Source organism: Diceros bicornis, chromosome 6, assembly GCF_020826845.1.
Source record: "Diceros bicornis minor isolate mBicDic1 chromosome 6, mDicBic1.mat.cur, whole genome shotgun sequence".
NCBI lineage: Eukaryota > Metazoa > Chordata > Mammalia > Perissodactyla > Rhinocerotidae > Diceros > Diceros bicornis.
Window position 1 is genome coordinate 33,952,450 of NC_080745.1, and position 24,407 is coordinate 33,976,856.

At 36.0% G+C, this 24,407-nt stretch overlaps 1 protein-coding gene across 2 annotated transcripts in view; it reads left to right on the forward strand.

The window, feature by feature from the left end:
• Positions 1 to 24,407, forward strand: part of MICU1 (mitochondrial calcium uptake 1) — a 224,122-nt gene that overhangs the window by 111,230 nt on the left and 88,485 nt on the right. For both annotated transcript variants that reach the window (XM_058543221.1, XM_058543220.1), the window contains one exon: positions 6,001 to 6,115. In XM_058543221.1, the coding sequence (XP_058399204.1) occupies positions 6,001 to 6,115 (115 nt within the window). The remainder of the gene's footprint in view (positions 1 to 6,000; positions 6,116 to 24,407) is intronic.

Below are 24,407 nucleotides of genomic sequence, written 5' to 3' on the forward strand. Positions count from 1 at the left end.
CTAAATAAACTCTAATAGGGTAAACTCAAAGAGACCCACACTGAGACACATTATGATCAAACTGTCAAAAGCTAAAGACAGAATCTTGAAAGCAGCAAGAGCAAACTCATCACGTACAAAGTATATATAATAAGATTAGCAACCAGTTTCTCATCAGAAATCATGAAGGCCAGAAGGTAGTGGGATGACATATTTAAAGTGCTAAGGGGCCGGCCCAGTGGCGCAAGCAGTTAAGTGCATGTCCTCCACTGCAGCAGCCCGGGGTTCACCGGTTTGGATCCCGGGTGCGCACCGATGCACTGCTTGGCAAGCCATGCTGTGGCAGCGTCCCATGTAAAGTGGAGGAAGATGAACACGGATGTTAGCCCAGGGCCAGTCTTCCTCAGCAGAAAAAGAGGAGGGTTGGCAGATGTTAGCACAGGGCTGGTCTCCTCAGAAAAATAAAAAAAAATTAATAAAATAAAAAATAAAGTGCTGAAAGAAAAAACAATTTTCTTCTTTTTTTTTTTTTGTGAGGAAGATCAGCCCTGAGCAAACATCTGCCATTCCTCCTCTTTTTGCTGAGGAAGACGGGCCCTGAGCTAACATTTGTGCCAATCTTCCTCCACTTTATATGGGACGCCGCCACGGCGTGGCCTGACAAGCGGTGCATCAGTGCGCACCCAGGATCCAAACCCGAGCCACCAGCAACGGAGCACGCACACTTAACCGCTACGCCACAGGGCCAGCCCTGAAAAAAAATTTTCTACCAAGAATTCTATACGTGCAAAATTATCCAAAAATGAAGGAAATAATAAGCCATTCCCAGATCAATAAAAGCTGAGGGAGCTTGTTGCTAGTAGAACTACCCTGTAAAAAATGCTTAAAGGAGTCCTTAAGGCTGAAATGAAAGGACACTAGACAGTAACTTGAAGCTATATGAAGAAATAACACCAGTATAGGTAACAACATAGGTAAATATAAAAGCCAGTATTAGTGTATATTTGGTTTTGTTTTTTGTTTTTTCTTTTTGTGAGGAAGATCAGCCCTGAGCTAACATCCATGCCCATCCTTCTCCTTTTGCTGAGGAAGACCGGCCCTGAGCTAACATCTGTTGCCCATCCTCCTCCTTTTTTTTTCCCCTCCCCAAAGCCCCAGTAGATAGTTGTATGTGGAGGTTGTACATCCTGCTAGTTGCTGTATGTGGGACGCCGCCTCAGCATGGCCGGAGAAGCGGTGTGTCAGTGCACGCCCGGGATCCAAACCCGGACTGCCAGCAGCGGAGCGCGCGCACTTAACCGCTAAGCCGGGGGGGGGGGGGGGCGGCCCTGTGTATATTTGGTTTTTAACTCCTTTTTTTCCCTGTGTGATTTAAAAGACAAATGCATAAAACAATAATTATAAATATATGTTAATGGGCTCACTGTATAAAGATGTTAACTTTTGAAAATAACAACATAAAGGGAGATGGAGCAGAATTTTTATGCTATTGAAGCTAAGTTGGTATTGATTCAAACTAGATTGCTAGGGCCGGCCCCGTGGCTTAGTGGTTAAGTGCGTGCGCTCCGCTGCTGGTGGCCCGGGTTCGGATCCCAGGCGTGCACCGAGGCACCGCTTCTCCGGCCATGCTGAGGTCGTGTCCCACATACAGCAACTAGAAGGATGTGCAGCTATGACATACAACTATCTACTGGGGCTTTGGGGGACAAAAATAAATAAAATTACAAACTAGATTGCTATAAATTTAAGATGTTAATTGTAATCTGCAGAGTAGCCACTAAGAAAATAACTATATGAAATATCCAGAAAAGGTAAATCCTTAGAGACAGAAAGCTGATTAGTGGTTTCCAGGGGCTAGAGGGAGGAGGCAGTGGGGTGTGACTGCTCAATGGATAAGGGGTTTCCAAATGGGATGATGAAAAAGTTCTGGAACTAGATACTGGTGATGATTACATAACATTATCAGTGTATTTAATGCCACTGAGTTGTATACTTTGAAATGCTTACCATGGTAAATTTTATGTTATATGCATTTTACCACAATTTTAGAAAATCATAACAACATAAAGAGTGTGGTAGTGGCATAAAGATAGACATATTGATCAATGGAATGAAATTGAGAGTCCAGAAATAAACCCACGAATCTATGGTCAATTGATTTTCAACAAGGGTGCCAAGACCATTCAGTGGTGAAAGAATAGGCTTTTCAACAAATGGTTTAGGGTCAGCTAGATATCCACATGTGAAAGAATGAAGTTGGACCCCCACCTCACATTACCTGCAAAAATCACCTCAAAATGGATCAGTGACCTAAATAGAAAAGCTAAAATTACAAAACTGTAAGAAGAAACACGGGAATAAATCTTCATGACTTTGGGTTTGGTAATGGAGTCTTAGATACAACATTAAAAGCATAAGCAATAAGAGAAAAAATAGACAAATTGAACTTCATCAATATTTAAAATTTTTCTGCATCTAAGGACATTATCAAGAGAGTGGAAGAGCAATGCACAGAATGAGAGAAAATATTTGCAAGTCATATCTGATACAATTTTAGTATACAGAATATATAAAGAACTCTTACAACTCAAGAACAAAAAGACAACCCAATTCAAAAATGAGCAAAGGGGAGCTGGCCCAGTGGCATAGTGGTTAAGTTCATATGCTCCACTTTGATGGCCCAGGGTTCGCGGGTTCGGATCCCCGGTGCAGACTTACACACTGCTTATCAAGCCGTGCTGTGGCGGCATCCCACATACAAAATAGAGGAAGATTGGCACAGATTTTGTTAGCTCAGGGACAATCTTCCTCAAGCTTTTAAAAAGAGGCAGATTGGCAACAGATGTTAGCTCAGGGCAAATCTTCCTCACCAAAAAAAAAAAACAAAAAAATGAGCAAGGTATTTAAATAGACATTTCTCCAAAAAATATATACAAATGGCCAACAAACACATGAAAAGATGCTCAACATCATTAGGGACTAGGGAAATGTAAATCAAACCACAATAAGATACCACTTGACACTCACCAGAATGGCTATAATTAAAAAAAAGAAAAGAAGTGTTGGTGAGGATGTGGAGAAAGTGGAATGCTTATACATTGCTGGTAGTAGTGTAAAAAGGTGCAGCCTCTGTGGAAAACAGTTTGTGATCATTCCTCAAAAACTTAAACATAGAGTTGTGATATGACCCAGCAATTCCACTCCTAGGTATATACCCAAAAGAATCGAAAGCAGATAGTCAAACCAATACTTGTACATGAATGTGCATAGTAGCACTATTCACAATAGGCGAAAGGTGGAAACAACCCAAATATCCTTCAGTGGATGAATGTATCAACAAATTGTGGTATATATACAATGAAATATTATTTGGCAATAAAAATGAATGACCTACTGATTGATGCTACAACATGGATGAACCTAGATAACGTTATGTTACATGAAAGAAGCCAAACCCACAAGGTCCACATATTATGGTTAAATGGTTAAAATGGTGAATTTTATGTTATGTGAATTCTACCACAATCAAAAACAATAATAAACTTCCAAAGGAAAAAATAAAAGAAGGACAAGAAAGCTGTTCTGGATTAATGAAGATTAAAGAGACCTGACAACTAAATGCCTTTTGTGATTGTGGATTACATCCTGGACTGGGGAAAAAATAGCTGTAAAGGAAATTATTGGGACAGTTGACTAAATTTGAAAATAGACTGTGGATTAGATAATAGTATATATCAGTATTAAATATCTTGGTTTTATTACATTTATATATACTGTGGTATGTAAGAGAATGTCTTGTTCATAGGAAATATATACTGGATTATTTAAGTTTAAAGGGGCATATGTCTCCAACTTACTTTCAAAATAGTGCAAAAGAAAATATATATCTATATAAAATGATAAAGCAAGTAGAGAAATATATAAACTATTGATGAATCTGAGTGAAAAGTATATGAGTTCCTTACGTGAATATTTCCACTTTTCTGAGTTTGAAATTATATCAAATTCAAAGTTACTAACAAAATTAGATTTGTCTTTTTGTTATCTTCTGAGCAGCAGCATAGTCCAAATGATTGTAAGAAAAATAATGCTGGATGTGCTTCTTTGTCTTAGCTGCCTCATTTCACTCTGTCCTTAGACTTTTGTCTGTTTCTCAACTTCTGGATCCCAATATATTATTTATTTTATTTGCTTATAGCAATCTCTCCATAAGATTATTACATAATTAATAAAAAGTGCTCAGCTTCTATACACATTTATTGTTCTGCCTAGTAATGGTATGCCTTTGGGAGCCAATTCTCATCTTGTGTATTTTTTCTTACTCACATGCTTTACTTCTGCATTATCTTGGATAGTATAAAAAATGTAACCATTTATTTTATTTTGAGAAATTAAAATATTAATTTCCCAGTGAAAGGCTTTGCTGCTCTAGTTCTCATCCAATAGCTTTTTTGTCTGAAATTTGTGTTTATTCTCTTGATAAAAGATCAAGTGTGGTATGAAATCTAACCTTAATTTGAACGTATTGGACTATATGTTCATTTTCGTTGTCGACTCAAAGAAGTAATCTCTAAATGCTGTCAAGCAGGACCATGCATTCTGTCCAACATAAATGAGTCAGGGAAGCCCTTTCCTAAGTAGAATCTGCCATCAAAACCTCATACTGCTTTGTTGGCATTCAAACGTGGATTTTTACCAGTCCCTGGTTACTGTTTCGTATGAACAGCAGATATCCAGTAAAGGCTATTTTGAATGGGTTTACTAAGATCATGATGATTCATTTGGTACTTGTGTTTTCAGTTGGTTAACCAGCTTTCTTTCCTTTGTGGTGTATGATGGGATCGCCACTAGACAGAGGTAACCTACTGGATAGCTGTATACCTGGATGCTGATGTGGTGGTGCTTGTTGGTTTAGTTTTCACGATACTCCTCCTGAGGTTATGCTTGCAGTGCTGCTGCTTATTCTGTGCTTGCATGATGTTATAACTTTGATTGCGCTTTGTTGGTTTGGGTTCTTAAAACCTCCTATTTTTTTTTTAGTACCCAGAATAATTCCTTGAATATGTTTGGTTGGTTCAGAACTTATGGAAATTAGTTCCAAGTCTAACTCTTTGGTGGATCCTTTTCAGTTTTTGAAAGTATCTTCAGTGTCATCACTAAGTGTATGGTTTGGCTAGGAATTCAGAAAACAGAGTAGCTTTGCTTCAACACCCAGGAAGAGACCACTTGCTAGACAGGCCGTTACTGAAGCTGAGAATTAACTCTCTTTGTGAACTTTATAGATTAAAGAAAATGAATATATACTTAGAGTAAAAGCTAAGTTTTATGAGAGTTTCATCAAACAGCTGAAATTTTGGAGCCTCCTCCAAGGTGATAGTAAATATAATTAAATTAAATCATGCCTAAAGCTTGGCATGCATGTCTGATTTGCCATTATATTTCAGAGATGCTATTTACTCTGCAAACTGTTCTACATTCCAAAACTAAGGTTCTTGGGGGGTCATAAGGGTAAAAATTAAAATTACTATTTCAAAAATTAGTTTCCTGAGCATTTATGTGGGCCTTAGAAATAGTTGCTTACCTCTTCATTTCTAATCACTAGTAGTTTAGTTGTTCTTGGGCAATTAGAATTGATTTCATTTTAGTTTTTTCATTTGTTTCTTTTGGGTTTTTTTCTACCTTATATATCTCTACAGAAAAAGGTGGATTCATTTTTAAAACTAAGAAACAATACCAGCCTTGAAGTGGGCCTTTTATGTTAAATGGCAGGAGTTCATAAAATTAAAATTATTTTCCAATGTTCATATTAAGCTAGCATTGAAACAAACAAAATCATCTTTGTCTTTTAATTTTAATCATCTTGAAAACTGTAAAGGATCCAATAATTTGCAATGGCCATCAGAGAAATGCTTATGATAAATAGCATAAAACTGTCAGATAAATGATGATTCATCTCTAACTATTTATCTTCTCATTCTGTTATATCTTTTTATCTTTTGGTTGGACTCATACATTTAATAGAAAATTGCCCAGGAACGAGAAAAATTTGCTGACGAAGGCAGTATATTTTACACCCTTGGAGAATGTGGACTCATATCCTTTTCAGACTACATTTTCCTTACAACTGTTCTTTCTAGTAAGTATAAACTTTTCATTTTATTCTTTTATAGGGAGCATACAGGCCTATAAAAAGAGTTAAGTTGATTGGAGGGGAAAACAAGATATGTTCGTAGAGTTAATGAATTATAAGTTACATAAAATTTCATTTGTTTTGAGTTCTTTATAACTTGTGTATAGAACCACCTGAGAAAGAGGAAGAAAAATAAAAGTATCAAGGTAAGTTAAAAAAAAAAAATCTATGAAATTACATCTACATTTAACTGTTTGAAGCTCTGTATTCTGTCAAGGTAAATTATATATTGCCTGCTCCTGTAGCCTTCATTAATATTTCTACTTCTACTGTAAAACACAGATTGATCTGTCATTTCCTCCACTAAAGAAGAAAATTGGCTCAATTGTTCTAATTATGTTGAAGATTCATTTTTGAATCTTGGAGGATTACTTAAGACATAAAACTCAAATTTGACTCATTTAGAGCACTAATGAATTTCTAATTGTTTTTCAGCTAAACAATTTTGTTGATTAGTATGCTACTCTAAGTGTTCCTTAATATTATTTCCCTTTAGTGTGCCTTTTTTGACCATTCAGAAAAACAAAACAAAATGTATGTTTCTAGTTCTCTGTGCACACTCTTAAAATCTACCTAAATTGAACCAAGGAGATCTGATTTGTACATTTGAAAGAGATGATTCTCAATTTTTTTCCATCTGGGATATGTCAAACAAAAATAACCATCTCTTCCTTCCCATGTTCAGGTTAGTCATCTGTAAAGATAAAACTATAAGGCAGTTTTTAATAAATGACATACACAGTTCCTGTCGTGGCTCTGACCACTTAGACCCTTCTCTCTGATCGACAGGAAAATGCAATATAGACTAATATGCCTTACCTCAGCTATCTTTGGGACACCAAAGTATTTGACTAAATTCACGTGGTGGACCAGTGCTCTAGCAATGTAAATATACATTGATTTGTTATGAAGATCCAGAATAGCAAACTAAATAAAAGCACATTTATGATCTTAAATTGTGTATCATTAGTTATTATTTTGGTAGGGCATGAGTTTTCAAAACAGGCTTCAGTTCAAATCCTGGCCCCACCACTTCTTAGCTTTCTGATTTACTGCAAGTCAGTGAACTTATTCATCTTTTTTGTCTGTAAAATGAAGATGGCAATAATACCAAACCCTGATGATTTATTTGAAGATTATGAGATCATGAATATAAAGTACCTAGTTCAGTGCATAGTATTTAGTAGTTATGAAATCTGGGTTTTTATTCTTGATATCCTGTCACAACTTGTTGTTTCACATCTGCTTTTAAAAGATCCATAAATCTTGTCATTAGAAAAAAAACAGAATTGCAGGGATTTTTTTAAACTTTTTTGTGACTTTGGATAAAATTTACATTAAACAGGCATGATGTGGCAGAAAGAGCACTGCATTAAATGAAGACACCAACTTGGAGAACTGCATTGATGTATAATATATACTATGGAAGTAGTCCTAGTAAATGTTTGTTGAGCTAAAGTGAGATTTTAACTTGTATCCACTGCTTAGTCCTGTTGCCCTCATATCTTTCTAAGTGTCAGAGGGACCACAGAGCAGAACCTTCAGAATACCTGATACATTGTGTAGCTCCCATAATTCAATGATGTAAAAGCAGGTAAAAAAAAGTCACATTGACTCTTCCCCCCCCACCAAAGCCCCAGTAGATAGTTTTATGTCATAGTTGCACATCCTTCTAGTTGCTGTATATGGGACGTGACCTCAGCATGGCCGGAGAAGCGGTGCATCGGTGCATGCCCAGGATCCAAACCTGGGCTGCCAGCAGCAGAGCGCGCGCACTTAACCGCTAAGCCACGGGGCCGGCCCCACATTGACTCGAGTTCTGAAAACCCCTCCAAGCAACTCTGCTGGTCTGGGCATCTTTACTTCTTGGTGCTCAGCTCCTAGCTTAAACATGGTGAATGATTTACAACAAGTGCTTAGTATTATGATGTCATATACTTTCTGTATTTGTCGGGAAAGAGAAAATATAGTAAGAATATGATTTTAAGATTTTCTCTTTATCACTAGTTTTAAGCATTTTGATTATTATATGCCTTTAGTGTTTCTCAGCCTTACCACTATTGATGTTTTGGGCAGGATAATTCATTGTTGTGAGGGCTGTCCTGTGCATGGTAGGATGGTTAGCAACATTCCTAGCCTCTATGCATTAGATGCCAGTAGCACACCCTCCCTCCTCTCTCCTCTCCTAGTTGTGACAACCAAAAATGTTTCAGAAATTGTCAAATGTCCCCAGGGGAAGTGAGGATGGGGAGGAATCATCCCTGGTTGAGAACCACTGATGTCGTTTTTGACAGGATTTTGTTGTTATTATAATGTGGCTTGATGTAGTGTTCTTCATGTTTCTTGTCTTGGAGTTCTTTGAATTTTTTGCAACTGTGGATTTATAGTTTTCATCAAATTTGGGAAAATTTCAGCCGTTATTTCTTCAAATGCTTTTTCTTTGATTCCCCATCCTCTCCTTTGGGGACTCTAATTACACATATATTTTCCTCACATCAACCCTATAATGTTTGTACTATTATTATCTTCATTTTATAGATGAGGAAATTGAGGCATACAGAGGGTTAAAGAACTTACTCCGAGTCCCACAGTAAGTCGATGATTTAGGGTTTGAACCCAGGCCGCCCCAGCATCTGGGGTACTGTCACTTGGCTTTACTGCTGTGGTCACATTTTCAGGAGTGATTAGCCATAGTTTACCATAATGCCTCTTCTTTCTCTAAGGCTAGGCTGTGGAAAGGCCAATCATAAACTCACCTGTAGATAATGGGCAGTTCAAGCATCCTTGCAATCCGAATGTTGCACACTGCATTGTCTACTTTACCTAACAGGCCATGAGGAGAAATGTGCCACAGAAATTACACTGAGATCAGTTCTTTCACATGTCCACATTGCTGCTAGGATGAAAGGAAATGAGGCAGTCAGGGGATCAACTTCCTTGTGGGTAGCAAGGGATCATCATTACCTGTAGATACACTAAATGCTTACCAAGTCATCCTGCAAGAGGGAATGCAACTTTTTAAACACTAAAAGCTTTGCCAGGGAGTGGCTTGGGACTAGGGGGAAGTGCATTGGCATGTTCATTCACCTGTTACTCTGGTGGACAACAGGGACCGTCCTTGAGATTTCCAGGGGAAAACCAGCTAGAGCAATGCAAACAGTATAACCCAGATACTGCAGGACTGTCACACTTCTGATTAGCTGGGTTTTTTTTCCAAAATTAATGGACTCAGTGGTGTTCAAGAAATGGCCATCATTTTGAAGAACATGAACCCTCTGCCCAAATGGATTGACACTTGGAACCTCAAAGTACTTTAGAAACTCGACATGTTGTCTAAAATAAAATTTGAAAACTATATATAGTAAATCATTGGTTTTCTTTCTCAATTTATAATTACCTCTCCTAAAAATAAAATTAAGAAAGCTGCCTTTCTAAGAAAGCATGTTATGCTATACAATTTCCCCCATTAAATAGAGTTAATTCTTCTTATTTAAACTCTTTAGAAGCTTGATTTTTAGCTAAACAAGAATTTCTTAGACCCATACCCAGAAAAACAACCAATTTGGGAGCAATATTTTGTCCTAATAATAAGCAGTGGCATGAATTTCTCACTCTTCTCTGTATGTACTTTGGACAATGGGGGCCTTTTTTGGCCAACCTAAAATTTTAAACACCTTTTATCCTGTCATACACACACACTTACACGTACACACTTCCTAAACCCCTTTCCTGCTTTATTTTTTCTTCTTGGCATTTATCACTATTTAACAGTCTGTATAATTAATTTCTTTATCTTGTTTATTTACATTCTACCTAGAATATAAACTGCATGACACTGATCATAGGTTTGTAATGATATTCACTGCAAACAGATCTACTGTATATAAAGCATTGTGGCAAGGTAACAAAGCAAGAATATAAAATTTTTTCCCAATTTTCTCCAAAATGAAGTTTAGCAAACGTAAGACTTGACTTTTCTTTTATATCCTAAATTGAGAACAATCCTTGTAGCTGTTGATGTCCTCAATCTGTAGCAAGTACCAGTGGAGTGAGGGAAACATGTTTTCAATTAATCTGTTTCCAAACAAGCTTGGTTTCTTATAATTCAGAATTCATATATTTGTCCCTCCCCTTATTCCTAATTCCTAAATTCTATTGCTTTTTACCCCATCTCTCTGATCAAGTTTGATGGATTAAAGAATTTTTAACATGAGTCATGGAATCTGTAAGTAGAATATTAAGTATTTACTAAATAACTACTCATTAAATAACAGAAGTTCAGATTCATCCTAGGCAAGATGAAGAGACTGCTAATAATTACTGTTATTAAATAATTTCCAAAGAGCCTCTGATCCTTAAAGTAGGTTAATAGGAATTGAATGAGAATACAGAAGCGTGGTTATTAATGGCTTAATTCTCTGCACTAACCAAATGCAATATTAGCTGAGGGTCTTAAATTTTGTAATAGAAGTCAGAGATTTTTCTCCACAACTAGATATACAAAAGGGCCATATATAGAATGCTGTATGTTATTTATTGATTTGGATCATTCTTGCTAATGCTAAGATTCACTAGGTAATGGTAATAGAACTTAAAATCTGGATCTTGGCTGTTGACAATTGTGAAATATTTATTTTGTGTTCTTTGTCTTCATATGTGTTCTAACTAAAGTTATTAACCCTGTGGGCTAATAACATGAAAATAATTCTAGATAGCTTGAGGGGGCAATAATAAAACAATTAAAAAATTGATTATTAAGCACCTTCCTTATTATGTACTATTAATCTTTGAAAAGCCACCAGAAAAATCAAATGCAAAAAATGCTATGGCATGTTCAGTACCTAGGAACATACCTAATGAAAGTCAGGTGTAAGTCAGTGTATTTTGATTTTGATTCCTTCTTTAGATTTCAGGGAATCAGTGGAGAAATTGAATTAAGTGGCAGGATTTGATTTACTGACAATTAAACTACATCCTCACTGTGATGCATCTTTCTCACACACACAAAAGAACTTTTTGAGAAATTATAACGGCATTCGAATGAAAGTTTATGTTTTATTTTTGTTGCCGTACTGAAGTCAAGAGCAGATCACAAAAGTGTGTATGACATGGAGATAGTGGTGCTGATCAGTGCCATTTCATCTAATGAAAATGTTATAGAAGTTATAGACGAAAATAAGTTTTTCAGGTTGACTGATCTGTTGAAAAATATGAGCAAGGCAACATACTGAGATCTAAACAGATTTAAGGCAGTTACAAATCTTTTTTATTGGGTCATCAGAGTTGTAAAAGTTATAGAGAAAATTTGGTTTAGCTATTATCTGCATAATGTTTATATCTAGGATTACCTGCAGTTGCTAAATTGACATTATGAAGAGTAAAACAAAGCAGATGAAAGGCTGATTTTTTTTTTTTGCTGAGAAACATTAGCGCTGAGCTAACATTTGTTGCCAATCTTCTTTTTTTGCTTGAGGAAGATTAGCCCTGAGCTAACATCTGTGCCAGTCTTCCTCTATTTTATACGTGGGACACCGCCACAGCATGGCTGACGAATGGTATAGGTCCGCGCCCAGGGTCCAAACCCGGGCCGCCGAAGCAGAGTGCGCTGAACTTAACCACTAGGCCATGGGGCTGGACCCTGAAAGGCTGATCTTATTCAGTGTTATTTTAGCCTGTAAGAAGTGCTTAGAATTTCAGAAATATTCATTTGCATGCTCTAAGGCCAAAACTATCTCATTGTGTTGTTTACCAGTAACTTTTTTTTTCTAGCATAACCTGTTCTTATGGTTAATTCATTGATTTTATAATAATGCAGCTTCTGTCAAAACAATAAAATAATGCTTTTAAATATATCAAATATTTATGATATTAAATTCTTTTTGAACCAGATATATTTGAGAACACTATACCGTTTCAGTAGCCCCCACTGTTACAGAAAGTTGAGGCATTTACATCTTGGTATCAACAACCACACAAAGATTTTAGTTGATATGAACAAGAAATAAGTGGTGTTTGTGTTTAACCCTCTCAAATCTGCTTGTGACTATACTAGAAGATTAAAATATTTTCTTTATCTGCAAATGGAAGTTTATCTTTTGGGAACAGTTGCTTGCGATTTGTTCTGAGGGTTCACAAGGCCAAGGGGAAAACAGACTAAAGAGGCAAATTGTGGCTTATAACAAAAGTAAGATCTAAATTTATTTTGACTGTATCTTGAGGAAGATTTTATAATTTTACACCCATGAGGGAACCAGTTTTTATTAGCCTTTTCATACTTGTCTTTTATTTGAATTGATCCATTTTTATTTTTTGAAAATTCTAATATTGTAATAATTCTGATAAAATTCTAATACTGACTTGAAATGTTATGGGAATCTTTTTAGGGACACACGATTTCTGTAGCTTTGCCCTTGTAGTACAAATAGTCAAAATGGGGTTATTTTCTAAAGAGAGTACTGAATGAAGTAGTCAGGAGTGTTTTCTGTTTGTTCTCTGGGCTGGTGCTGCCACCAAAATTATGTCTGCATACACTTTGTCCTCTCTTGAATGGCTTGTGTTGGTCTGTAAGGCTTTCTGCTACTTTTCCTTGGAGTCAGTTCTCTGTGATACTTGAGATTCAGATAGGAGCTCTAGAAGAGAGAGGAGGAGGAGGTCTGCCTTTGGTTCTACTTCTCTGCTTCTTAAGCTCACGGGGAGGAAGGCCTACTAAGGGAAGCATTTGGTAAATCCAAAGGCTTCTCTCTTAGGCCTCATTTATCAATGGGAGAAAGTTCATGGAACAAGAAAAGTAAAACTCCAAAGTAGGCTAAATTCTCTGCCTTTTAGAAAGTGCCCTAACCTATAAAATTATTTCTGTTTCTACTCTTCAAATCAAAACTACCTTTCTCCTAGCATATCTCAGGTAGGATTTTACTTTTTTTAAACGAACTTCAGAATTTAAAAAAAATTTTACATTGAATTGTGAATGAATTATGGTGCTTCATAACAACTCCAGAGATATTTGCAGGAAAATGTTTGTTAATTCTAAAGAATCTCTAATTGATAAAAGTTTAGACTGTGGATAATTTGAAGTAGAAACTATGTCATATGGCTTTGTATTCCCAAAGTACCTAACGTTGTATCCAACTAATACTGGTTGTTCTAAAAATATTTGAATGAAAGGATATTTAGGATATGGCTTCCCTGAGTCCCTTCTAGGTAGAAGGGAGATCCAGCCACCACCCATCTTCATACCCTTCATTCATCTTCAAGGACCTCAGTTTACCTCTCTACGATAGTCTTTCCTTCATTTCCCTAGAATAGATTAGAGAAACTTTTTAAGATTCCAGCCTCTTATAACTCTTCTAACTTCTGTGCTGTCCTCCTCAAGCTCTACCCTGTCCTGTTTTTGTTCTGTTGATGGTTGGGATGGCTCTGTAGAAATTCAGCCTTCAATAATTGATGGTGTTTAAAGATCTTTGCTTATGCTCTATGAGCCCCACTTTTTCACATTATTTGCCTCTTAGAAACTGGACTGGAATCAAATGTATCTGTCCTTTATATAGGTGATCTTTCCCTAAAACCCACAACTTAATAGTGTTTGGTTATGCTTAGGCTTCATCATGCATTGCTTAGCTGTTCCTGGAACAACTTGAGGAAATGCTTATTTGTTGAGCTTATTTGTTGAGGGTACAAAAGGGAAATCAAGGCAAGAAATACTGGTTGTCATGGAATGGTTTGCCTAATCACTGTGCCTTCTGGAGAAGATATCCAGCACAGTATCTGGCACAAAATAAGTACTCCATGTATATTTGTTGGCTAAATAAATATCTAAGAATTTTTCCTTATAGTTACTTTAATATACAAACTAAAATTTTATATTGCTCCAAGTACCCTTAGCATCCTGCCTAGTATTTAAAACTTTTAAAATAATAGCTATTCTCTATGTATAGTCATACATCGCTTAAAGACAGAGATACATTCTGAGAAATGTGTCATTAGGCAATTTTGTCATTGTGCGAACATCATAGAGTGTACTTACACAAACCTAGGTGGTATAGCTTATTACACACACCTAGGCTACATGGTACTAATCTTATAGGACCACCATCATATATGCAATCCATTGTTGACCAAAACATCATTATGTGGCACATGACTGGATGTATACATGATGAAAGCTAGAAAATTAATTAGACTAGCTAAATTTTTCTATTTGGACACTAAACTGAAAAATCAAATAGCTTTTGAGTGAATGCCAAACCAAGTCACATGTAAAGAGAGTCCTTCAAATTCGCATAAAGTTAAGTATCAAATATCCAGTCTCTTTGTTAAAAGCATCTATGCAATAAGTTGTATCTTGGCATAAGCTGTCGCTTTGGCTATTATTGAACACGTCGAGTGGAATGAAACGACACAATGAAATGAAAGTCAAGCAGATGATTATTTTTTTAGATCTCTGAAGATAGGGGTGAGGGGTCTGTCACACAGGCGTATGTAATTTGGGCATAAGAATAGTAACATGCATTTGAAGAAAATATATTCCTAAAGTATAGTTTCTTCAGCTTGTATAAGTGACCTTAATACAAGGGGAAAGCACTGGCATGCCTTTTAGAATCTCTCTCCCAGGAACTCTTGGGGAATCCAAGCCTTTTGACATCTCTGGTATTGAATACTCTTCCTGGAGCACAACTGTCAAATAACAGTGTAAGGAAGAGCAATTTAAATGAAAGGCTGTTTCTGGCAGCTCTCTGAAGGTCATCCAGTAACTGAGGCTGAGATATAGCTCAAAGATAGGTTGTGTACTATGAACTAGGAACGTTAGCTATTTCTTTTCTTCAGGTATGAAATTATAAATCTTTTTTTTTTTTTTTTTTTGAGAATCAGGGCTGAAATGTATTTGCTAGAAAAAATGTAACTGGAAGAAAAGCAGTAGTTAGAAGGAGTGTCTACAGCTGAAGCCTTGCTGAAGGAATTCAGAAAAATTTCAATATCTTCTTATGAAGTTTTTAAACTCAACTTCTTGACATGTCATGTTTCATATTACTTAGAATACGTTGCCAATTTACGTTATATAAATAAATAACACTGAGATGCAATAAAGAATAAAGAGCTCTCTTTGTAGCCATTGCAGAGCCTATATGTAATGATGGCAAGCTCATAGTAACTGTATCATGTAGTTTCTTTCAATATCTTAGCATTCTCAAATAAAAACAAGACTAAGTCAATATGAATTTTAAGTCTGTTCTAAGACTATACATTAAGTTGTCTCTCTTCCTTATGGTCAGAATTTGTTAGAGTAGGAACATGAGTCTTCTAACCATATCCTTCCAGTAAGTGCTGCCAGGAATAGCAACTTAACTCCCTAACCTATATTCGTGGAGTCCTGGCTACCCTGTGACTGAGTATAGACCAGTAAATCACAAGTTATGGGTTTGTCTAGGAGCTATAAAAAGTGTAGGCATCATGGCTATACCTTGCATCTTGGGGAAATTTACCCCTCGGTCTGCCCTACAGTTAAACTAGCTTAGACTTGGGCTTAGTCCTCAAAACTACATGAGGTGAAGTCTTTCCTAAACTTAGATCACTCTCAAAGGTCTAAAGGACTCCAAGCAAGTTGGATAAAGATTAGGGTAGATATTAATAGATATTAATAGGCTATATGTAGAGTAATATCTAATTGATTACCTCTTTGGAGGGGCAGTTAAGTTTTTCCTCCTCTCATTTGACTACCAAATCCATGAGGTACCTAAAACTATTTGTGCATCAAAATTAGCTATTAGAATGACATCTAAATTTAATTGACTATATGGTATTAGTGAGATATAAATTATCAGCATACCTTTTTAGAATCTTGATGTTGTTTATCAAACATTTTCATAAATACTTACCCTTTGGCCCAACAATTCCATTCTACAAGTTTAGTCTAATAAAATGATCATGTATAATGATGTTGATGATCAAAAAATACACTGGAAAGAACTCAAATATCAAACAGAAGGCTGAACAAATTACAATAAATCTACACAATGAAATTCAAAACAGTACTTAATATAATGTATGTAATGCAGATTTATTGATGTAGAAAAATGTTCATAACGTATTGATGAGTCAAAATATACATATTGTATGATTCCGTTTTGGGAAAAGAAAAAATACATATGCATGTGTGTATATGTATTAAAAAAAGTCTGAATATTTGTATTTTCTGACCTGTCAGCTCTACCTTGACATAATCCAGAATCTCACCATTTTTCACTACACTCACTGCTACTAGCCTTGTCTAAAATGCTCGTATAGCTCACTTGGATTTTTTCAGTACCTTACTAATTGGTCATCCTTCTTTCACACTTGCTTCTCTGCAATCCATTCTCAACACAGCAGCCAGAATAATCTTATTAAATTTAAAAAAGATTATGTCATTCCTCTGTTCAAAATCCCCCCAAAATTTCCAATCTCTCTCAGATTTTAATCTCTCAGAGTAAAAGCCAAAGTCTTTACAGTGGCCTACAAGGCCCTAGGTGCTCTCCCCACTACCATCCCTTTCAAGGAAAACGCAGATATCAGCAGGCACTAGAATTCTCTACACTTAACTGTTTTTCTTTTTTCTTTTAGCCACAGTGAAAAAAGGATAACTACTCTAATTATTGCTAATTAACAGTAATAGTTAAGGATGTTTGGGATGGTAGGCATAGTTTATTAAGCTTCTCTAATGGTTTTGAACTTTTTTTTTATACCTCATAAAAAAATTTTTTTTTTTTGTGAGGAGGACTAGCCCTGAGCTAACATTTGATGCCAATCCTCCCCTTTTTTCTTGAGGAAGATTGGCCCTGAGCTAACATCTGTGGCCATCTTCCTCTACTTTATATGGGATGCCGCCACAGCATGGCTTACCAAGTGGTGTGTTGGTGCGCGCCCGGGATCCAAACCTGTGAACCCCGGGCCGCCGCAGCGGAATGCACACACTTAACCACTTGCGCCGCTGGGCTGGCCCCCAAATTAACTATTTTTAGTGCTTGCAAAGCCTGTCTTTCAGTCACATCTAAGTTGACTGCTACTATAGAATTCCAAAGGTCCATTTTACTGGTACCTCAGTGTATGGAAATAAAAAGAAAATATGTTGGATTCTTATAGTGAAAAAACATAGAGGCTTAGAGTACAATTAAATGTATTTATGTACCTAGAATACCTCCATGGGCCAAATGCTTTAGATTTCTAATCTGTTATCTAGAATCAAATTAGGTCTCTTAACTCTATGAGGCCCCGAGACAGTTACGTAATTGACTTCAGTCGTCCTGTGCCATTCATCTGTCATGGAGTTGCTTTTATGCTGGGTGAATATGATGTCGTGAGAGAGAGGATACTCGATGCCTCACGTTAAGAAAAGCAATGATGCAAAATCTAGAATTACAAAGCAGATAAATTAAAGGGTAATCATTTTCTGCACAGAAGGAGTCACTGCAGTATTTCCTTAAATAGTTTCTTTTCAAGTGTAGGCTATATGTAAAGTAATATCTAACTATATTTGAGTCTAATGAAAAGAAATTGTCTTATAGACTTAAGAGAATAACAAATCGTATGTTGGAGCTTATTGCAAAATAGTACATAATTCAACTTGTTTCAGCACCCAGAGGTGAAAATATTCAAAACAGAGCGTTGTTTTATCCTAACACAATTTTTCTCACAGATGGGGTCATCTGTCTTCTTGTTTTATGCTATGTTCATTAGAAAAACCTTCCCTGGCCTTTTATAGGACTAACTCTTGCACATATTTCTGTTTTGTGCTTAGCTCCCTAGGCTCTTCAGTAGTGGAACATTAGTTAGACACATAGGGCTTCCCTCTTCCCTGGGTTTTTTCCCACAGATGGGAGGAAGTCTTTAGATCTGTACCAAGACAAATTGAGGGGAAAAGATTGGTCTTTGGTGAAATGTCAAAGTAGACTAAATTCTCTGCCTTCTAGGAGATTCCTCACCTAAAACAATTACTTTTTCCCCTTTGTTGTACAGAGGGAACATGGACACACATTCTACTGGTACCATGTAATCTAAATGTAATCAAAAATAAGGTCTAGTAGGGAAACTCACAGGCAGAAAAGCAGCAAAATTACCCAGCATCATGCCATTTAGTAGAAAAGTATGCTTAGTTGGGTCAGACACAGCTAGAACACATCATGAAAGGGCTCTAGGAAAAAGATGCTGCCATCATAACTCTCCCTATAATTATAGGGATGGGAGGCGGGGGACATCTAGGAAGCTGTCTAATAGTGGGAGCATCCTGGTTGACAAAATGATCTTGTTAGAAAGAAGGAGCTTCCACTCCACAGGTAGTATTAGCCTCTTCTTCCATTGAGCAAATTCAGATCTACAAAGCCAGCTTTTGCTAAGTTACCGAAGGGGCATCTGTGTTTCTCTCCTCATCCTTCATTCCAAAAAGCAAAATGACCTTTCTCATAATAGAACAAATTTAGGTGAAAAAAATTAAATCCTCAGATTACATGAATTCATACTAAATTATAAATGACCTATAAATTCCCATAATAGTTCTAGAATATTTTAAAGAAAATGCTTATAAATCCACAAGATTTCCTAAATAGTGAGGTTCATGGAGTGGAGGTTGTAGTAGTGTAATAAGATCCTTGAAAATAGGAATACGACCTGATGTTGAAAGAAACTTCTTTAAAGATGAACGGAGACCTAGCAGTAGTTTCACTAGAGTGAGGGTCCCACTCTAGGTAATGTCACAAAGATGGTGGAGTAAAGACCCCAGCCTCCATCCCCCCACAGAGATCAACAATTAGACAGCTATCCACAAACAAAAACAGCTCTGGGAGAGCTCTGGAGTCCACTTAAGAAACTTCAGCAACACAGTGAAACAAATAACTCGAGAATAACCACACAAAAAGGAAGGAAAAACAGCTCTATTTGCCTTCATTATCCTATCCCCCAAGCTGGCATTGCTCAGCACCAATAGGCAGTTTCACATTTAAAGAGAGTTCTCCTTGCTGGAAAAGGAAGAGTGGAGTGACTGACCAGCATTCCCAGCCTTTCGAGGCACCGCACAAACCACTCACTTCAGTTTCACTCCACCTGGAGACCAGCAAAGCTGAGATGTATAGAGATGGCTAGGAATAAGGAAGAATAGCAAGGATACCAATATCAGCCACACAGTGGGAGCAACTGGGATTTCCAGTGACCTGCTCTGTAGAAGACCCCAGCAGCTTTCGCCACTGAAGAAACTAATGGCCAGCACAGCCACCATAGACTCCCCGCAGATTTCACGGGCTTCACCCCACAGATATTCACATTCGCTGACGCCAGCCACCTGAGTCCCTCCCTACACCCTGCCCCACTGGAGTCTAGGAACTGTACCAGCAGCCACATATTTGTGAATTTCCCAGTTCTCCGCTTGTTATTGATTTCTGGTTTCACATCATTGTGATCAGAAAAGGTACTTTATATGATTTCATACTTTCCTCTAATATTTTTCCTAGCATTATGATCTACTTAACATCAAAATCAGGAGTCCAAAGAGAAAATTTGGGGATAAAACTGATTTATCTTTTCATTTGGTTCTTTCACCTACATCTTGGTCAGCAAGTAATATATACAAACACATACCTGTACATTCATGTATATATGCAGAGCAACTGCAATCTAACGGAGGCATATGAAATAATGATTGATATATTTTAAAAGGACGTTTAAAAGGACGTCTTCAGTTCTATGTGTAAATGAGTTTTATCCCCCTTAAAGTAGTTTTCTTTCCTTCTTACAATTTTGTCCCTTTCTACATACACACACCATTTAGTCAAGCACTGAAAACAGCTTTGCATATTAAATCAAAAGTCAACATTCTTCAGTTTCCAAAATTGTTCCAACCAATCATTGCTTTGATGAGGTTTTTTTTCCCTGAGAGACTTAGGAAAGAGGACTTTCCAGTTGTATTTATATACTCTGCCTCTCTCGTGTGTGGCTGAAATTTCTCAATTAGTCATTTTTTTCCTGTTCTTCAAACTAGTCATTTAAGCATATCTTACATCTTGGTTGTGGTCATAATGATAATCATTTAATTTAACGATTCCTGCCTTTTTGCTGTTATTGAGAATTTCACATTTAATTCAGACTTTTAGAAGAGGGTATAGGGCAGGGACTAGATGAAAGCGCTTTAAAACGTGCCTGAAAGTAGAACTAGAAATGAGGGAAAGACTGATGGATCTTAAATGTAAGAATGAATTTTATTTTCAAGACATTTAAGTTAGGAAAGTTATGAGCTATCTAGTCTTATAGTACCCTTTATAGCAAAGGATACCCCTTTCTAGTTAATTCGATCTGTTGTGTGTTTCGTCTTGACAGCCATCCATCAGAGTGGGGTCTGATCCATACCATTAGGGTTCAGATTCCAGCTCTACCGTTTACCGGCTATGTAAGCCTCAGTTTCCTCATCTGTAAAGTGGTGATACCAGTAGTACCTATCTCATAGGATTGTTATGAGGATTAAATGAGTACTAACTTATAGTGAGTAACTTACAAGTTACTTGGAACAAACAGTACCTGACGCAGGGTAAGCCCTCAATAAATGTTGGTTATTATTTTTAAATTGATATTTCCAAAAAGACTAATTGATTATGCATGTGGAAAATAGATCTTTTCATCTATTTTCTATAGATTTGGGCTTGAGCCCATCTCAAATCCTAATTCCTCCATAGGCTTTCGTGATAAATCCAGACTTACCTGATCTTTCCTCAAAAAACATTTCATTTGGTCCATAGAAACTAGGCCAAGAGGGAAGAGGGATAATCAGAAAGATGCTGTGGGACAGCTTGTTAATCATTTTAGTTTCCCAGTTTATAAATCTATTATGTATTTATTTTATAACAATACATGTTACTGTTATTAGTAGTTCTAAGAGTTTTTGGTTCATTTTTCTGGCATTTTTAGGAGGACATGTATATAATCTTCAAATAATGATAATGTTTTTTCTTTTTTCTAACATGTAGGCTTTATATTATTTCATTATATATTCGCCTTGGCTAGAACTTTCAAAATAATAGTAGTAATAGTGAGTGTCACCACTTTGTTTACTATGTTAAAATAAATGTCTTTGGCATTTTTCCATTAGGTATATTGTGAATCTTGGTTTCAGATAAATGTTTTTTGCCATATTGAAGAAATTCTTCCCATTTCTGTTTCACAGGGGGGAAAAAAGATTATTAGGAAAACTTTTTAATTTGTCAAATGCTTTTTCAGCATCTAGCCTGATGATCAAAGTGGCTTTATTCCTGTGACCTAGTTTTATGGCATTATAGTCATAAAAATGCTGCATTTGCAATCTCTTCTTTTACTTGTGTTTGTTTTTTGTTTTGTGTGTGTGCGTGTGTGTGGACTAATATATAATCAATCTTTCTAAATTTCCCTTGAACATTTAAAATATATATATATAGTCTCTCTGTTTACCAGAAAGCAATGTTCAATATATATCTATTAAATTGAACTTATATTTTAAGTTTATATAATATAAAGTCTCTGAGACAGATTTGAATTTTCTGCAAGATATGTCAAAGACTGAGATATTATAGTAATTTTGGTAATTTCTCCTTTACATATAATTAATGTTTTGTTATATATTTTGATACTATGTTGTCCTGTACATATTTTGATACTATGTTGTCCTGTACATAAAGGTATATATTAGATTGTCATTGTGGGTGGTACCTATTAGTAATATGAAAATAATAGTCCTGCTTTTAGTTCATTTCTGTCTCATATTAATATTTGTTTTTGATATATTTCATATAAATAACATAATAACATAATTGATCCAATCTGAGATCCAATCCATTTGTCTTTTAATAGAGGAGTTTAGTTCATTTAACTTTGTTGTGATTTGTTTGTTCTTATTTCTGTCATCTTATATTATGTTTTCTATGCTTTCTTGCTATTTTTTTTTCTTTTAAACTTTTGCTTTATTCATTGGGTTTTTTTCTCCCAAGTAATTTTAGTGCTCTCCTGTTAGTGGTAACCTTTGGATTAAATTAAGTGTGTGTGTGTATATGTATCTGTGGGGTTTGTGGGGTGGCGTGGGCTTTTTTATCTAGGATGAAGTCTTCCATTTCTTTTGATGTCTTCTATGGGAAGTTGAGAAATTTAACTTCCTTTCACTTTCTTCTCTCCACTCAGTTTTTACAATTTTAATAATCTTGCATTTTTTTTATTCCAAGTCATTATTTTTAAATAATGTTACATTATGTATTTTCTCTTTTAAGGAGTATTTCTCATACTTCATCATTTATAACCATTTTGGTATAATAGCTAAGAGTGCATGCTCTAGTAGACTGCCTGTGTTTGAATCCTGGCTCTGTGACCCTGGACATATACTGTACCTTAGTTTCCTCTTTTTTAACAGGGGATGGATATAATAGTACAAAGTCACAGAGTGGTTGGGAGAATTAAATAATTCATATAAAGTGACTGATACATAATAAACATGTAATAAATGCCAGATCCCATGATTATTATTGTAGTAATAACCATTACTTAAGCTTAACTCTGTTCTACTGATTTTATTGCTCATTTAATTTATTGCTCACTTCTTAATTGATCTCATCTTCCCTGTCTTTAAGGTGATTGATTTTTGTTGTTGGCTGAAGAATTTCCTCAACCAGGGGTTGGCAAACTTTTTGTTAAAGGGCAAGAGAAGTATTTTAGGCTTGCGAGCCATAAGGTCTCTGTCGCAGTTACTCAGCTCTGGCCTTGTAGCTCGGAAGCAGCCATGGACAACATAGAAACAGATGGCTAGTTAGCAGGTCATAGTTTACCAGCCCTTGCTCAAGACTTTTGTTACTGTTTTTTTGTGGAATTTTATTAGGAAGGGTATGTGGATTATACAATTTCAAAGTCCTTGCATGTCTGAGAATATCTTCTGTTGCTAATGTAGGAAAGTGATGACTTAACTTATATGTAATTCTTAGATTGTGATAGTTTCCCTCAAGATTCTGTAGAAATTGCTCTGCAGTGTGCAAGTGTTGTGGAGAATTATGATATAACCTTATACTTTCTTTTTTATGATAACTAATTTTTTTTCTTCCTGGATGGTTGAAGATTTCTTTCTCTTTATCCTTGGATCTGTCATTTCACCAGAACTTTTTTTCTATCTCTGTTAAAAGAGCAAGGCTAAGAAGAACTAGATTGATGTATTTACGTATCATGAACTTCGGCTATTTCAGATCGCTTTATTCTTTTTTCCCCACTAAGGAAATTTTCTAGATATTATATTCCAAAAGTTAGTAGTGAAGATTTCTTATTTTGTTGTTTCAGATTACACATCATGTGGGAAACTAGATATTTTAAGTGGTAGAATGTTCACTGTTTCATATTATATAGTTTGATCCCCCTGTAGTACAGTTTAGTGGGAGCATCCAGCTGCACAACCACAGAAAACATATTCAGGAAACAGTCTAATTAATTTACCCTTGTTTGAGCATATTAAATCGCTAAATGGTAAGAAACTAAAATTTCTAGTAACTAGAAAGTTATTACAGTGTTTCAAATTGTAATTCTAGCACAACCAACAGAAAAAACTTTGATTTTAACTTTTTTTCATATCGTGTTGTCTTCTATAGCCAATTATAGTCCGCGTGGATTTTTTTTTGTTTGCCATTCTAGATCTTGCATTTCAAGAGTAATTATTTGCCTGATTTCAGGGCAGAATGCCATAGTTATTCTCATAATCCCTGTTGACTTCAGGTGGCAAGATGAATAGTGAATATTTTAGTCAATAGATAGTTCTACAAAACAAAGATGAGGGCAAGCCTGACTATGGGACTTCTGAGTTGAAGCAGAAAGTGTTAATAGTTAAATTTTTGAGCCACTGACATTGTCTTCATTATGCCTTGCTTCACATAAATATGCCTTTATACACAGTTAACTGTGTATAAAAATTGAATGTAAAATACATAGCTTTATAAAAAGAAATATTTCTTCTCTTTGTGCTTATCTTTTACCATTCTTTAAGTCTTTTATGCTTTTCAGATATTGACAGCCCTTTCTATTAGCTATAGTGTTAACATGGCACTTAACATGAAACTATTAGAAAATGCTTTAGGCTAACATTATCAAAGAGTACCTCTAAAATAGTTACTAACAGAAATGAAATCAGACTTACAAGGCAACTGTGTTGATGAGAAGAAAATTGATCTGCTGTTGTGTGTGTTTAAAATAACTCTTAGGGGGCCGGCCCCGTGGCTTAGCGGTTAAGCGCGCG